The sequence below is a fragment of the Falco peregrinus genome, chromosome Z, assembly GCF_023634155.1.
Source record: "Falco peregrinus isolate bFalPer1 chromosome Z, bFalPer1.pri, whole genome shotgun sequence".
In the NCBI taxonomy this organism is placed as follows: domain Eukaryota; kingdom Metazoa; phylum Chordata; class Aves; order Falconiformes; family Falconidae; genus Falco; species Falco peregrinus.
Window position 1 is genome coordinate 37,536,138 of NC_073739.1, and position 16,102 is coordinate 37,552,239.

General features: G+C 40.0%; 1 protein-coding gene across 6 annotated transcripts in view; it reads left to right on the forward strand.

Moving 5' to 3' along the window:
- Window positions 1-16,102, forward strand: part of SEMA4D (semaphorin 4D) — a 96,566-nt gene that overhangs the window by 69,200 nt on the left and 11,264 nt on the right. For 4 of the 6 annotated variants that reach the window (XM_055790230.1, XM_055790229.1, XM_055790228.1 and 1 more), the window contains 9 exons: window positions 82-195; window positions 1,078-1,229; window positions 2,922-3,097; window positions 3,209-3,365; window positions 4,171-4,393; window positions 4,823-4,938; window positions 9,116-9,288; window positions 9,495-9,538; window positions 10,683-13,148. In XM_055790230.1, coding sequence (XP_055646205.1) covers window positions 82-195; window positions 1,078-1,229; window positions 2,922-3,097; window positions 3,209-3,365; window positions 4,171-4,393; window positions 4,823-4,938; window positions 9,116-9,288; window positions 9,495-9,538; window positions 10,683-11,599 — 2,072 coding nt within the window. In that variant the 3' untranslated portion in view covers window positions 11,600-13,148. Of the gene's footprint in view, window positions 1-81; window positions 196-1,077; window positions 1,230-2,921; window positions 3,098-3,208; window positions 3,366-4,170; window positions 4,394-4,822; window positions 4,939-9,115; window positions 9,289-9,494; window positions 9,539-10,682; window positions 13,149-16,102 lie in introns of those variants that run through there. The other 2 variants (XM_055790232.1, XM_055790233.1) reach the window with 1 other exon arrangement.

The window sequence follows — 16,102 nt, forward strand, 5'->3', positions numbered from 1 at the left end:
CATAGGCTCCTGAAATATTTATGTACCCTTTTTGGTATCTAGTGCATAAGCAAGTCTAAAATATTTGTTTTTCCGTCAAAGATGGAGAGCTTTATTCTGGGACTTCTTACAATTTCTTGGGAAGTGAACCTATCATTTCACGGCACTCCACTCAGAGCCCTCTGAGAACAGAGTATGCAATACCTTGGCTCAATGGTAAGTGGGTATGAGAAATGGCCCAAACAAATTGGTTTTCCTCCTTCAATGGCACACTTTTATAGAGAGTTTTAAGTGTCTTACCTGGGGCAACTGTCTAACACCACCAAGAGAATGGATTTTGTTATTCTGGCGTACGCTGCGATGTGAGGGTCTGCCATTTAGAAATCTTTGAAATTTCAGGATTTTTATCATCGTTGACAAGGAAATATCTTCAAGACCAGTTTGTTTTTTATCTATTGTTCATCCTTGCAATAATGCAGCATAGTTATGATATAGTGAGGAAAAGAATGTTTTTGGTCTTTTAACGGTTTTCAAATTGAGCTGGTCATGGTTCCTGATGATTTCAGCTCCTGAATTTAAAAATTCACCTTTTGTGAATGCTTAGAGGCCTTTTGCCAAAGAGGAGCAAAATCATGAAGCTAACATATTCCAAAAGATGCTTTATATCCAAAGAGCACAGAATACAGGGTACAGAGTTGAGTTTTGTAAATACATCTTGTAATGATACCGTCACTTTTAGTGTTTCAGCTAATAGCTGAAATAGAGGAGAGGCAGGCAAGGGAGGATACCTCATCAGGCCTGTGAGTGACCATGCTTGAGTATGGACTAAGGAACATTGAAGTAACGGGATACTTGAGAGATCTCTGTGGTCTGATATCTTACTATTTTCATACAGGGTTTGTGGTTTTGGTGTCTCCTCTATTTTTTTTAGTAATGCTATTCATATTATGTACAGCAAACTGCATAGGCAGGTCAGTGACATGAGAGCAGGTAAATGCAGCGTGAGGTTTGGGTGAAAGAGGACTTCGAGAGGGTCTTTGAGGTAATCATGTTAGTAGTCACACATATAATATAAAATTCTTCTCTTTGCACCTGTAGAGCCCAATTTTGTTTTTGCTGATGTGGTAAGAGCAGACCAAAACAGCACAGATGGAGAAGATGACAAGATATATTTCTTTTTCACTGAGGTATCTGTGGAATATGAATTTGTTGGAAAACTGATGATTCCAAGGATAGCTAGAGTGTGCAAGGTGGGACACAGTTCAATTTACTTTTAATCATTTGACTAGAATGTTGTGTATGTTAAAAAGTATTTATTATTGTGAACTTATTGCCAGTTAAAGGGAAGTGGTTGAACCTAGGGAATCATAGGTTCAATTAAATTTTGATCAATTCTTCAGAACTGAGAAAGCCTAATTGTTGCTTTGGGAACAAATACTTGATTTAATTTTGCACAATGGTGAAATTTTAATACATCCAAGGGTTCTGCCCACCCCAGGGGAAAAAAAAACCAATCACCACAAAAGCCAGCAACAGTAAAGTGTCTCTTCTGGCTTTTTTTTTTTTAAACCACACTGAAGCTGAAGTACAGCTCCCTGGGAAGAACTGACTTTGATTGGAGCTGAGTGTATAGGATGTTTGTCGAGTTGCTTTCAAGTAGCTGTATACAAACAAAACTGTAGCTGTGCTCACAGCAGAATAGCTCTTGACTGTGGTGTGTAGCAAATGGGACTTCCATGAAGTGGTTAGCCTGATCTTGTCACACTTGTTGTGCTTAAGTCTCAATGTCTTAAGCTGATTCAAGTATATACTGAGGAGTGTTGGTTAAAAATCTTGCTGATGAAAAAGGTTTATTCCACTAGAAAACATTGATTTAATAACAAAATTTTTTTTCAGTGGAATGTATCAATTTCCTCAGGACCTTTTCTTTCCTAACAGGAAATTTATCTAGCTGTTTCGTTTGGAGGTTGAAATGTTTTATTTTGACTTTACTTTTTATATTTAAACATGGAAGTCAAAACATCAATAACAAGTTAGTGCCCTTGAGATTTCCATTAAACAAGCAGCTGGAGGCAGGTTTACATGAGGCTTATTGTTATGGCTGCCTGCCCACTAACAGCTTGTGCGTGCTTGAAGAGGGGAGTATTGTGGAATGAGAGCTTTATTGCTGCTGTTTGTTTGAAATAGGAATCAATGGCAAGTTGCAAATCTATAAGCATTTATATTTAATATATTTCATATTTTTGCTGTTTTCTTAATATTTTGCATAACAGCATTGGATAATGATAGGAAATATAATGTTCAAATATGCCCTGCTTTTTGAAGAGAAGTAACAGAGCTACAGCTTGAGTATTAACTGTTTTGAAGTGTTTCTAGTCAATATATCTTTACGTCTTTAAGCTTTAGTACTGCAGATCCTTTATAAAGGTGGTAACTGCTTGCAGGATTAAACCATTGCTGCATTTCTTCTAATGAAACAATGTCAGGCAAGTTTAAGTTCATATTGCAACATTAGAATTTAAATCACAGTTCAGGTGTCACTGAACAAATGCAATGTTACTTATTTCTCTTAAGCGACTGTATAATACTTACATGCTTATCTTAGTTGTTCTAAAAATCAGTTTTTTTTCTAACAGTACATTGCTCATCTCAATTTTTCAAGTGTTGCAGAAGTACAGTTATTTTGTAAGTCTCATATCTTCCCTTTGTGTTGATAAAAACCAATTCAGCACTATTTTTGAATCAACTAATTTTCCTTTGGCCTCCTTACTTTTTTGTTTGTGAACATGCTAATGTTTATTTCATGTTACTATAGATGAAATGTGAAATGTTAGAAAATAACAGGGCTTGTAAATTCATGCTGTATTAGTAGTGGTTCTTAAATGCAAAAGTGCTGCTAACTTTCCTTACAAACACCTTTTTATTTTTTTTAATATCAAAAGAGGGACCAAGGAGGATTAAGGACCTTGCAGAAAAAATGGACTTCCTTTCTCAAGGCCAGATTGATTTGTACTATCCCTGATAAGAATTTAATTTTCAATATTATCAATGATGTTTTTATTCTCAAGTCTCCAACTTTGAAGGAGCCAGTGATATATGGAGTCTTCTCTCCGCAACTGTAAGTGTGGTGTAGCCTTTTCCTGGATAAGTGCTTTTAATCTCAATTAGTTACTGTAAGTAAAAATTGCCTTTATGATTTTTATTTCTTTTCTTCTTCCTCAACTTTTAGGAATAATGTGGGTCTGTCAGCAGTGTGTGCATACAATCTGTCTACTGTAGAAAATGTTTTCTTGAAAGGAAAATATATGCAGAGTGCTACAGTAGAACAGTCTCATACAAAGTGGGTACGATACAATGGGGAAATTCCTAATCCTCGACCTGGTGCGGTAAGTTTCTGTAATCTTGGATCTGATGACTAGTCCTTTTTTAGTGCTCAGGAGTAAAGAAAATACTAGGTAACCTGCTAAAGATTAATTTTAGTTTGTCCTGATCTGGATACTTTTTGTTGTAAAGACTTCATAGAAAAACACTGAAGTGACTTCTTCATTCCCAAATATTCAGTTCAGAATGTGGGGGTTTTTAATGTATAATGGAGTTATTTGCTGGTTTTTTGTTACTTTTTCAGTTATTTGCTCGGGTTTGTTTCATTATGTTGTTACTAATTTTTTTAGTGTGAAGTAGATGTCAGTATATATGCTAGGCAACATCAAATACTTTTTAGTTTAGATGAACAGAAGTATAGCGATCATTGCATTGTGTCAGTAGGTTCAGCAGCTTTATCCAGTGCAGTGCAATGCTCTGCAAACAAAATGTTCATAGTGCTGGGTGTCTCTCACATGTTTCTTACTTTCTCATGTTCCCTGTGGTCATCTTGTTGCTCCTGCTTAATGAGGTGAAAGTTAAAAGTAAAAAAGCATGAAAATCCAGAAAGAATGTTATCCTAAAATGCACTTTGGGCCCAAATAAGAATGTAGTCCGATGCTCAGGGATTAGTATATCACAGAAGCCAAAGTGCTACAAGACCCAAGGACTTCCCTAGGTAGAACGAGTATAATGTAAAGGTGTGTTTACTGGCCAAAAGAAAGCAGAGAAGAAAATGCGTGTAGCTGCTGTTAATTGTCTGTATTTTGTGCAAGTAAACGATATAATTTGATTGGGGTTTTTTTTGGTTTGTTTCTCCTCCTCTGTTAGTGTATAAACAATGAAGCCAGAGCATCAAACTACATGAGTTCTCTGAATTTACCAGACAAGACATTGCAGTTTGTTAAAGATCATCCTCTAATGGATGACTCAGTGACCCCAGTGGGAGACAGACCTCGCCTAGTAAAACGAGATGTGAAGTATACTCAGATTGTAGTAGACAGAGTCAGAGCTCTCAACAGCACCATATATGATGTTATGTTCATCGGTACAGGTGAGCTCTGCAAAACATTTTTTTAATGATGTACTGGTTCTTTATGCTGAAGTGTGTTCTAAGAGAAACTCTTGAGACTTCTGTATTTACAGTGCCTTTGCACCAACTGGTGTTTCATTGAAAAGTAAAGGTTCATGGTGAGTAAGTGGAGAATCTTACCTGCTTTGAAAAAGTATTGCAGGAAAGGAACTGCAAAACTGCAACGAGTGCAGCAGAACCAACATAGGATAATCCCCAAGTGGTCATTCTTTGTCCAAAAATGTTATTTCTTGCTCAGAGCTCTTTTGTGCCAATGGCAACCATTAAACTTGCCGTCATGAGTTGTGCGAACAGCAAGCAGATTGAGACAACTTTAAACAATTAAGCAATTTTTCCCTCTGCCTTTTTAATTTAAGAAGCTTACTTAAATATGTTGCTTTGTTGTTTCAGATCAAGGAGCACTGCACAAAGCTATCAGCTATGAAAATGGAATGCATATTATTGAAGAAACACAGCTTTTTCCAAACTTTGAGCCAGTCCAAACTCTCTTGCTTTCATCCAGAAGAGTAAGTGCTATAAGCATCACAGCATTCATCTCATTTTGCTCTTCCACAAAACATTTTAGTACCAGCTTGTAAGACTGACACGATGAAAGAAGACTGTCACTGTGCACAGAGCCAGAGGCTGCATCTGTAATTCATCGCACTACAGCAATGTCATGTATTGCCTGCTGCATTTCAGTGTGTTTGATAGGTAGCAGGCTTCTGAAGGTGTGTAGGTAGGGGGACACAGGTGCGCAGGTCTCCACGTGGACGCCATGTGCAGAAGCTGAAAGCTGTAAAGTATTTTAAGGTACCAGTTTTCAGGTTAGGAGTAACGTAGAAATCCTGACACCTTGTGGCCATTGCAAACAAGGAAAAACCGTCAGGGGTTTAGCAGAGGGGTGGTGTCCCTTTCTCAGGAACTAGACCTAAGAAGAGAGAACAGTCTTGTTTTGCAGACACACACATAAATGTGTAACTAATTGGTTTCTGCTGTCCCAAACCTTTCAGGCTTCTGCATGCTAGGTGTATCAGGGGAACGGTGGTGTTGGTGTGGCTCGGGGTGAGGACCTCTGGTGAGGTTCTGTCTGCCTGGCAGGGTACCAGCTGCATCTTTAGCTGGGAACACAAACCTTGCCGCAGGCTGCAAACCCAGCGGTCATTCTGCACTATTAATCAATTGCTTGGTTTAACCCTGGAGTGGTTTTATGACAGTGGGAGGATAGCCACTGTGTGTACTTTGTACATGAATTATGCTTCTGGCCCTAGATATTCAGACCTGCAGATCTGTGAATGTCTATGAAATTATTACCCTAAGCAGTGGCTTGTAACATCAGACCCTTCAAACTGGTGAAATTTTTGTTTTTTTAAAGGAAAGAATGGCTCTTTTGAAGTATCTGATAGTAATACTGGCATTCAGTAGCTACCTAGTGATAGATAAATGCTTTGCAACTAGGGATTTAGAAGTACTGCCAAGATATCTTAGAAACAGCTTTTTTTGTGGGATTTTTAATAAATCTTTGCATGCCAACATGATTAACTCATGGTAGAAGGGTGCAAGAGAGCTTTATGCCATAATTCTTTCAAGGTCAACATGCACACTTGTCCTTTCATGCTTATAATAGAAGTCTGGAGGACAGAGTATACTTTTGATAGATAAATGAAAATCAGTGATTAAAAACTTATGTGCTTATAGATTTCGGTAAAGATGTTTATTTTTATATGATGCATCACACTGGCAATTTAATATATATGTGTGTGTATATATTAAAGTTTGCTGATTTCCTCTGCTTCTATTTGCAAGGCAAGCTTCAAATGCCTTGCTTTGACAGGAGGTTTCAGCATTTACCCTGTGATAAAAGACAATGATAGATAACTCTTCTAATAAATATGCTAATGCTCATTGTTCTAATTTTGGGTAAATTCTGGGATCATTCATACACTGGCTTAACTATGATTCCCTCATTGCTTGGGAGTGGAAGGGAAGTGATAGGCGTTACAGCCTGACACCAAAGACAGATGATCTACAGTTTCAGTACACCCTTGGTAGCCAAGGCTAGTGTAGAAATGATGGCACTGAATTTATTCACTTTGGATCCAGGTGCCATATTCTCAATTCCTCAAGAATATCCTGAAAGGGGGCAGTGTGAGACATGGCATAGGGGCTGCATAGGAAATGTGCTGTCTTTCCACACAGAAACTTCTCTCAAAGCTTAGGATTGGGGGAAAAAAAAAAAAACCAACAAAAAAAACCAACCCACTGCATCCTGCATGGCACTGGAGTGTATCAGTGTGTAGCTTCAAGGTAAAACTTCCATGTTTTTAGAACAACTTCTGGCACATAAAGCTAACACCCAAAACTGAAGCAGTGCTGCCTAGCACATTTCCATAAAAGCAGTGGTCCTTTTCAGTGATGAGGAGTTGGGAGGTCAGGTCAGGTGCCAGTCCTGAAAGCTGTGTAATCATGGTACCACCCAAGCAGGGATTACTTCTGCACGCCAGCATCAAAACACAAGTTTCTACCTCCTTGGGTGTCACGGTCAGTTCATGGAAGTCCTTTGTAGAGGTGATACTGATACATGTAGTGGCATCCCATAGTAATTGATTAACCACAAGAAGGTAAAATTGTTACCCTGATGATGGGCTTGAGATCCCTCTGGAGTCAGAGTTCTTTCTGAACACATTACAGCAGTAGTCACCAGACCCTTCCGATATACCTTCACCTTGTTCAGAGGGCAGTGGGCAGTCAGATCAGCCTACAGTAGATCCTCGTAACTCCTGCTTGACTGAAAGATTTGATTGGATTTTTAAAAATGGTCTACTCGGCTCACTGCGTGTTCTCTGAACTCATGGATGTACCAGCTGTGAATCATGCTGAGACACTACAGCCCATGTGCAGTGTTGCTCTGTTGGTTGGGTGTTAGCTGGCAGAGCAGTAGCAAGATGAGCAGCGCTTGGTGCACTGGAGGAGCTTTCAGGCAAAGTGGAAAGCATTTCCTAGAAAGTCAGGAGTCTCCAACACTCCAGACTTTCTTCTGTGGGCACTGCAGCATAGTCCAACACTAACCTAAGTTAAATTTTAGAATCAGAGACTGTATTTGAATATATGTCTCTGAGGATTGATTCTCTTTGAAAGTCTATCTTCCAGCAGTGCCAGCAGATTCTGGTTTGATCCAGTTTTTTTCTTTCATCTTCCAGCATCAAGAGTTTCCTTGAAAGCTGTCTGCATGCTTCATATATGAGATGGATCCAAACTGATTTGTGCTCGGTCTTGTAGCTTCCTCTAGGGACTGTTGTTAGTCAGACTGCATCGCTCATTAGCTTAATTGTAAGATAGACTTCCCCGTGATCGTTGAATTAAAGAGACTAACTTGTTCAGAGTTCTTGTGGCAAAACCTCCTTACATCCATAGTGAAAGAGTGATAGTGAGCCCCCAAACCGAAATTCAGCCCTACAGTGCCTTGTTAGTTGTTTTCTTGAGGCCGTTTCTGATGTCTAGACCAAAAATCTGCACCATGAACATGAGATTTTTGAACAAGGTTCCTCTACTAGAAGTCTTCCTTGCATGTCTGCCCATTACTTTGTGACCATATTGATCCTGCTGGAGTCGAGCAGTCTTACTGCAGACATGACCCCCGAGTGCATTTCTACATACTGAGATCTGTACGGCTGCAGTACAGGAGAAGCCACTCTTGTGCTTGGATCCAGCTCATTTGCCATGACAACATAGTAGAGTGCCGATAAATCCACTTGGTATTCTGCTCAGGATGAAGCCAGCCCACTGCCAAGGTGGGTTGTGCTGTTTGGCTTTGTATGCACAGCCTCTCAAAAGGACTAGAGGTTAGGTCACTGCTAGCTTTGGGTCGCAATGCAGACCCCTTTCTTGAGGCTTTGCATAATATGTAAGTTTTGAGTGTACCTTCAGCCGTTGGTTTCCCTGAGCTTTGAAACAGATGAGTGAAATAATGCAGCTGCCCACCTTTTATGAGAAGGCCGTTTGAGATGAGTGTGGTCTTTTCCTGCTGTGCTCAGTGAGACATGTTCGGGTTCCCCAGCAATGGTGGGTGAAATAGCCATTCTGTTGATATCCCGCTTTTCCTAGGTGTCAGGCCAGTGCTGTTTCCTGTGAATACTCTCTGGTGTTCCTCTTTGAGTAGCAAGTAGGCAGCTGCATTCGACTCTTCCAAGACTGATGCTGATGTGGCTGCAGAGACCTGACTGGTAGAAGAGCTGAAGGCAGTAGGACTGCTTTGGGTTAACAAGAGCAGGTCCCACATACAGCAAGCCTTGCCTGTTCAGGCTTGTGCACACCTGCTGCAGCCTTGTCATCAGCACAAGCTTGCCTTGCCTTACAGGATTGTCGGTGCATTGGTATTTGTGGAAAAACTGTGTGATAAAACCGTGGTTAGACTTGGTGACTTCCCGATTTCACAAACTGTGTCTGTTTCAGGTTTTTGTTCTTTTGTCTTTTTGCACTTCAGCATCACTAAATATTTTCAAGATAAGTTTTCCTTTCTAGAAGTATAAGCTAATAAAAATGTGTACTCCCCTCATGCCTCAGTTTTTAGAAATACAGCTGTACATATGTTAGGTTCAACTCTACTTTTAGTAATTCTTAAATTGTTTCATGAATTAGATTATTCAGCTTTGAGAAAGTGATTGGCTGTGGGGTTTTTTGTTGTGCCTTGTTTCTGTTTTCTAGGGCCAAAGATACCTCTATGCTGGTTCAAATTCTGGTGTGGTTCAGTCTCCAGTGGCATTCTGTGACAAGTATACCACTTGTGTTGACTGTGTTTTAGCAAGGGATCCTTACTGTGCTTGGAAACCCCTTGAAGCTTCCTGCATTGATATTTTTAAAGAAAGTGAAGTCGAAAGGTAATGCTAGTCTTTGATTACCTTACATTTACACTCAATATTGCCAATAACTGGCAATTTTTAACTGAATATTTTAAAATAGAGACTTCTTCCTATCCACCTACGTTTGCTTGTGCTGTTCCGTTAAGATGAATCTTAGTACGAAAGGATGGGCAGGCTGTAGGAGACGAGATTTGAAGTTGTAATACTTGGGCTTCCCTTTACAGGAGCTGGATTCAGAACATTGGTGGAGATGCATCTTCTTGTTCTGGTGAGTTAGTCTTTGAAGAGCTCTTTCACGTGTCTGGGTGGAGAGGTGAAAGACTTGTGTTCAGTTCAGCTTGTGTTTTTGATTATCTGGCCACTTCTTTATTTTAATAGGTATGAGATTCTGCTTCTGAATAGTTGAGCATCTCTACAGCCTGCATGTTATCTTAAAATGTCTGTGTTTGTATACATTTCAGTGTGCAGCGCACACACCCCTGAAATGAATGGGGGTACCTCAACAGCGACTTGTGAATGAAAGCAGTATTTACCATAAGTACTTCTAGTGCAGTACTTCTAGTATCATTTCTCTGTGATACAGCATTTCACATTCTGCTGTGAGCCTTGTGCTTGGTTATTGCTGCTGGATCAAATGAAATGACCATGAAAAAAAGCTGGTTTTATGGTAAGAGAGAGGGGCAGCTCAGAATGTGGTACAGAGCCACTGAAGTACCCTCCATAGTGCTCTAAGGCACATAACCACAGGCCCTTGCTTTATAGCATGGGATGCTGCCACCAGATCAAGGAGATCTTAAAGAAGAGTAGTGTTACAGGACTAAGCTGCAGTAAACAAAGCTCTTGAGAGTTTGATATACTCAGTTTTATTTCTAATTCAAGCGAAACATGGACCACTATGAGGGTGTTACTTGTTAGTTTTTTCATTAATTTATGGTGTTGCATTGTGGGTGTGCGGTAAGTGCTGATACTTTTTTGGAAGACTTTGTTTGACTTGAGTAACAGCAGTTTGTTCAGTTTCTTCTTCCATGTTTTGTAGTTGCGGATTTACTTAAAATGTACCAATTGCATACAAAGCGATACAAAGTTCAGCATCTTGCCTCAAACGTTGACTGACTGGTTTCAGATGCATGCTCAGTTGTGGATCAGCAAGGTCTCATCTTTTCTGGAAGTGGAGGCTGTGTTAGAGTTTGAGGTGTCCTGCCTCTTAGTCTGTCTTAATGTCTTGCATGCAGCTGTAGCTTGGTATTTCACTGAGGTCCTTGCATGCTGTCATCTTGGACTTGTGAGTTAATCTGAATGCTGTGATCTTTAAGTTTCTGTTATAAGACTATAGCACAGTCTCGTGAAACTGTATGGATTAAAGCTAATGGAAATGATTGCTGATGCTCTGCACCTTTATTTTGGTGTTCCAGATAAAGTAAGAGAGAATTCCCTACAGCATACATTCAAGCATGGGAGCACAGCAGAACTCAAGTGTTCTCAAAAGTCCAATCTGGCACAGGTAGTTTGGAAGTTCAAAGACGATGTACTGAGAGTGGAAAGTCCCAAGTACCGTCTGCTGGAAAAGGCACTGCTCATCTTCAATTTATCAGAAGGAGACAGTGGTGTTTACCAGTGTTTGTCAGAAGAAAAAGTGAAGAATAAGAAATTCTCTCAAGTGCTAGCTAAGCATGTTTTGGAACTGAAAAAGATCCAGCATACCACAGCAGGCCCCACCACAGCAGCTGCACCAACAGAAGGTAATAGCCGTGTGCCAAAAGTGTCAGCTGTATCAACTGAGGGGTCTACTGCTCACACCTCGACCACTCTTATGGTACCAATCACAACAGCAAGGATAGTAACAAAGCCCATTGGCCCTGTCCTAACAAGTGCAGCCTCCAAGACAGAGCACTTCAATTCCATTCCTGACACGGTCCCAGAAAAGACGATGTTCCTCAAGTCAAACGATAACTTCCTGTTGATGTTCCTCTTCCTCTTCTTTTTTATTCTGTTCTTGTGCCTGCTCTCTTACAACTGTTACAAAGGGTACTTGCCAGGGCAGTGCTTGAAATTTCGTTCTGTCATGCTGCTTGGTAAGAAGAAAACTAAGTCAGATTTTTCTGATTGCGAGCAAAGTGTCAAGGAGACGCTGGTGGAGCAAGGCAGTGTCAGCCATCAGAGCGGGGAGCAGCTGAAGCCGGCACACGACACTGGCTACGAGACTGAGCCCGACTATGGGAACAGCCAGCTGCAGCCTGGGGATTCACAGGTGTCCCGAGAGGCCAAGGACAAGCCCTTCGATGTCAAGTGTGAGCTCAAGTATGCCGACTCAGATGCAGAGGGGGACTGAAGGACCCAATCGTTCATTTCAGTGGTGGAAATCAGCTGCAGTCCTGTGACTGTTTGAGCGCAGAGAGCGGGTGTGACAGCTGAGCCATAGTGGGGATTACATGCCTGAGCTGTACAGCAAGCCAATTTGTGTTCGGATCTCGCCAGATTAGAGAAGCGGTGTACTTGTCTGCAGACCATAGCATCTTGTGTTGTACTGTCCCTTTTGTTTGTTTTTGCTAAATGGCCAGTTTCAGATCACCATTTGTTCCCAATTTTCCCCCCACCAATCGCTTCACTCTAGTGAACAGTTACGTGCTTGTTCTTCAGCCCTGTTCTTCCATAGGATACAAGTAACTTTCTAATTCAACTGGCTTTAAAAAGTACTTCAGTCTACACATATTTTTAGCTGCCATTAAAAAAAGACCTAGTTTCATTTTAATTCCAAATTGGAAATTAAGTTTAGTTTTATCAGATTGGTAAATTATAGACTTTTGTCCAGATTGGGACATTTTTTTTTCTTTGCTTCTTGTGATTATTTTTAGTTTTATGCTTTCTGTTTTGGCACACTAGGTCTCTTTTAGTTAATTGAAGTTATTTTTAACTGCTCTTTAAGTATCTTAAATGTTAAGGTATAATGGGGATATAGCATTGGCTTGATTTGTGTAAGACTCAGGGATAATCTTGTTTAAAGGCTTTTTTTCTTTGCTGCTTTCTAGAAATTTAGGTACAACAAATATCAGTACAAAACATGGAGTAAGTGGCGGAGGAGGAAGGAAATAATAGATTTAGGAATACTTTTCCTCGCTCCCCCCGTTCCCCTCCTGTCTCCCCCCTTCTGCCTCCCACTCCCACCCTTAACCAGCAAGCTGGACGTAGTCACATTCTATTTTCTATACAAAACTGGATCTTTTGTTAAAGTGAAACAGTACAGGCAAGCAGCTGTCAGTTAGCAGTGACACAGAGAGAAGTTTTTTGCACTGTGGAAGTGAAACAGGAGTTGAGAAGAATTAACTACAATAATTCAGCTAGTGACGTGCTGGAATGGACTGTTAGGATACAGCCTGATGAGAAAACATTGCTGGTTTGGTTTTTTTTTTCAGATTCAGAAATAACTCAGCTTCTTTTTGTGACAAATCTTTGCAGCGTCACCCTTTCTGGATGACACCTTGCAATCTCCTGTGCAACTGGAGACTGAAACTGGAGCTGCTCAAACAAGCATTTGAACTGTTTATGTGAATCATGCCTGCAAACGTGACAGCATGCATTTCTCAGCCTGGTTCACAGCAGCACTGTTTGTCTGTAAAAGCATTTTGTGCGGTACAGTCCTGAAGAATTGTTCCTCTCACTGCATCTTTCTGTAAATACTGCTAGAAGTAGAATACATTTGAACAGTAAATAGCAGTATGCCTGGGCTGCTTTTCTGTGTTCAACTTTCATGCGAACATAATTTAGACCATCTTAGTGTAAACAGTTTATATTTTATAAGATTCAGTTTGGTTTTATTTTTCTATTTTTAATTATGTACATATAACAGAATAAATATTAAAATAAATTGTATTATATCTTGACTTTTATGAAACTTGAGACAATGACACTGCTTTCCGTATTTCAGGTACCTAGTGCTCCTTTTGGTTTCTTTTAAGGGGGAAAAATGAAAACTTTTGCTATCTGCAGCTGATTCTCTTAGCTTTAGTTGAGTGGGCTATAACCCAGGGGAGTGGGATTGGAAGGATGGAATAAGAAACGTGGGTGAAGGAGGAAAGCACTCTTCTCTAGGGGCCTAGGGACACTTCCTATTAATACCCTCCTAAAATTCATTTGTCTTTTTGCATTATTTATTCAGTGTGTGATGTATTTCTTACAACTTTTTTCCTTAGTACCCTTTCTTTTTTTCTTTTCTGTCCTCTTCTGTCACACAGCCTCATCTCCTATACCTTTCCCTCCTACTGGTACCTCCTTTTTGTCCTGTGTGGGAAGTGATTCACCTCCTTCACCCACCAGTACCCAGCCTGATGTTTGGTCTAGCACAGACCCTGTAAAGGTCATGTTGTTGCCACCTTTCCTAAGTGACCAGGCACAGCATGTTAGTGTCCGGGGACCCTTTCACCTCTTCTGTCAAGCCACAGGTAAGTTGGAGGACACCTGTATAAACAAGCATTTTCTGCATTAGAGGTTTAGATATGTCCCCCTGTTTTCCTTTTTTGCTGTCTTAAAAAAAAGGAGAGAGAGAGAAAGAAAAAGACTATTTTAGGATGTATTGTCAGCATGCTGTTACCAAGAATCTGGCACTGTGAATACTGTACTGTAAAATGCAGGCTCTGATTTAGCAGCCTACTTTAGCATATTAATAGTCAATTGATTTTAATAGACTCCCTTGCATGCTGAAGGAGTTCACTGAGTCGTGGTTGCATAAGGCTGTTTAAATATTTTCACTGCCAGTGTGTATGCCACTTAAAAAATACACTTCTGTTGGATTTTAATTTAGTGTCTGTTCTGGACCAGGTCAGTTACTCCTTTTTAGCCCTAACTTATTTCAAGTGGTAAAGTACTTGCAGTAATGACAAATTATGAAGAATATATTATCTGATGTGTACAGGAAAAGGACAAAGCTATTTTTTCTATAGAATTCCAGCATTTGTCAGCTTTTGTTCAGATAGTAGTTTCCTGTTTAAGATGAGTGAGATTTAATGGATCTAAACAGGTCTTCAGATGTAACCTTTTTCCTTAAAAGAACAGATTACAGATAAGGATTACTAAGTAGTATTGTTTCATATTGGTCTGTCTCTAGTAAGTGTGTATGAGTGTTACATACACTCAGATCGAAATGCATGAATCTTTATTACAGTAGGTCTAAAAAGAAGAACAGAGTTGTAGAATCATGTAGTTTAGAAAAGACCTTTCAGCCGTAATTTGTTCACTGTTGCTATACACAATTCAGAAACTTTGTTGTTCACCGTGAAAAAAATTGTAATAATAGCATAAATAGCACAAAGGATTTAAACAGTCTGATAATAGTGCTACAGATCTGGAATTTATTTTAAAATTACTTTTTTCATCTGCAATATCTGATTTAACATGGCACTCGTGCTGGTTTTTAAAAGTAATTGAAATTGCCTTGGCATTGAGACTTAAAAGATGGAGCGGAGTCCTGAGGTTCGACTGTGGAATTCAATCCTGAGGTGGTGGGGATGAATAGTGGAAGCTGTAACAAGAATCAGACGTCCAAGAGATGCAGTGATGGCTCAGGCACAGGCAAAATGAGTGAGCTGTGGAGGCATTTCTGACTTCTCTCAGAAAGCAGTGAAGGACTGGACTTCGTGTTAATGGGTGGGGGATTTACTGCCTTTGTGAAATGACATTTGGCTGATACATCCATCACACTCTTCTCTTACCCAGAATTACAACTTCATTCCATTGATCTTTTTAGAAAACCTGACAAATGCAAACCAGCCTACCAAACTGATGCAGGTCTAATGTATCTTTCTGGGATCTGCATGGGAGGATATACGACTCTTTTGTGGGGGAGGTGGGGATGGGGCTAAGCAAATGCTTTTACTAGGAGGGAATTTGTTCACATTCCTCCAATATCTGTTAATATTTATATAAACGTACCTGTAATGGAATCTTATTTCCCTCAGCTATGAATATAAGGTAAAACGTGTTTGCAAGGGGCAGAAGGGTTAAATGGGACTGACAAGAGTTAAATGCCATACCTGGTCTTCTTCTTAAAGGATAAGGTATCAGCAAATGCGTGATGCAAATAAATAGACTGCCACATCATTCAGGCAAAAACCTGGAGCTCATTTTTAATTAAGTTTCTAATGTTATTTTTATGAGAATTAGTGAATCTCTTCCTCGTTTTTTTTAAATTGTAAATGTCTGTTTCAAGCTGTCTGGAAGCTCAGCAGGAGTAGGTGAGTTCTGTTACTCATTTCTTAGTCATCCCACATGTTTTGACCTGAAAGCTCACCCAAGGATAATACTTTACAACCTTGTAGCAGGCTCATTGCAACAACCTTAAAGTGGGTACAGCACCAACAGCCACTTGTCACCTATTGTGTGGTGGTGTTTTTTTTAAAAATGAGCTTTTCAAGAATGGAGTACTCCTGCCCTTCGTGAAAAGGACAGAATAAATCCTTCACAAACTGCCTCCCAGTTCCTCTCTCTGCTCCCCTGAACTGTGTCACATCTTCACATTTTTTCAAAGATGTGTCTGCTAGATACACACTCGAGCAAATGCTAGGTTTCCTGTAGAATTTATCTAATAGAACTTTTCTCTCCCATTACAGACTTTAAATCCTTTAAAGACATTTGAGGCAGGCTTCAAATAAGTTGAACAAAATACTGCACCATTTGGTGCAGGGGAGAGGTGGTGAGTTAGTGATGTATGCACCTGCTTTATAATTTCTCTGGTGTGGTCTGTTGCATTTGGATATAATGGAAACACCTTTTCTAGCAGTTCTCGTTCTGCTTAAAAATGTTTTTCTGCTGCCTGCTCCACCACCTGTAGACTAGTTTATTC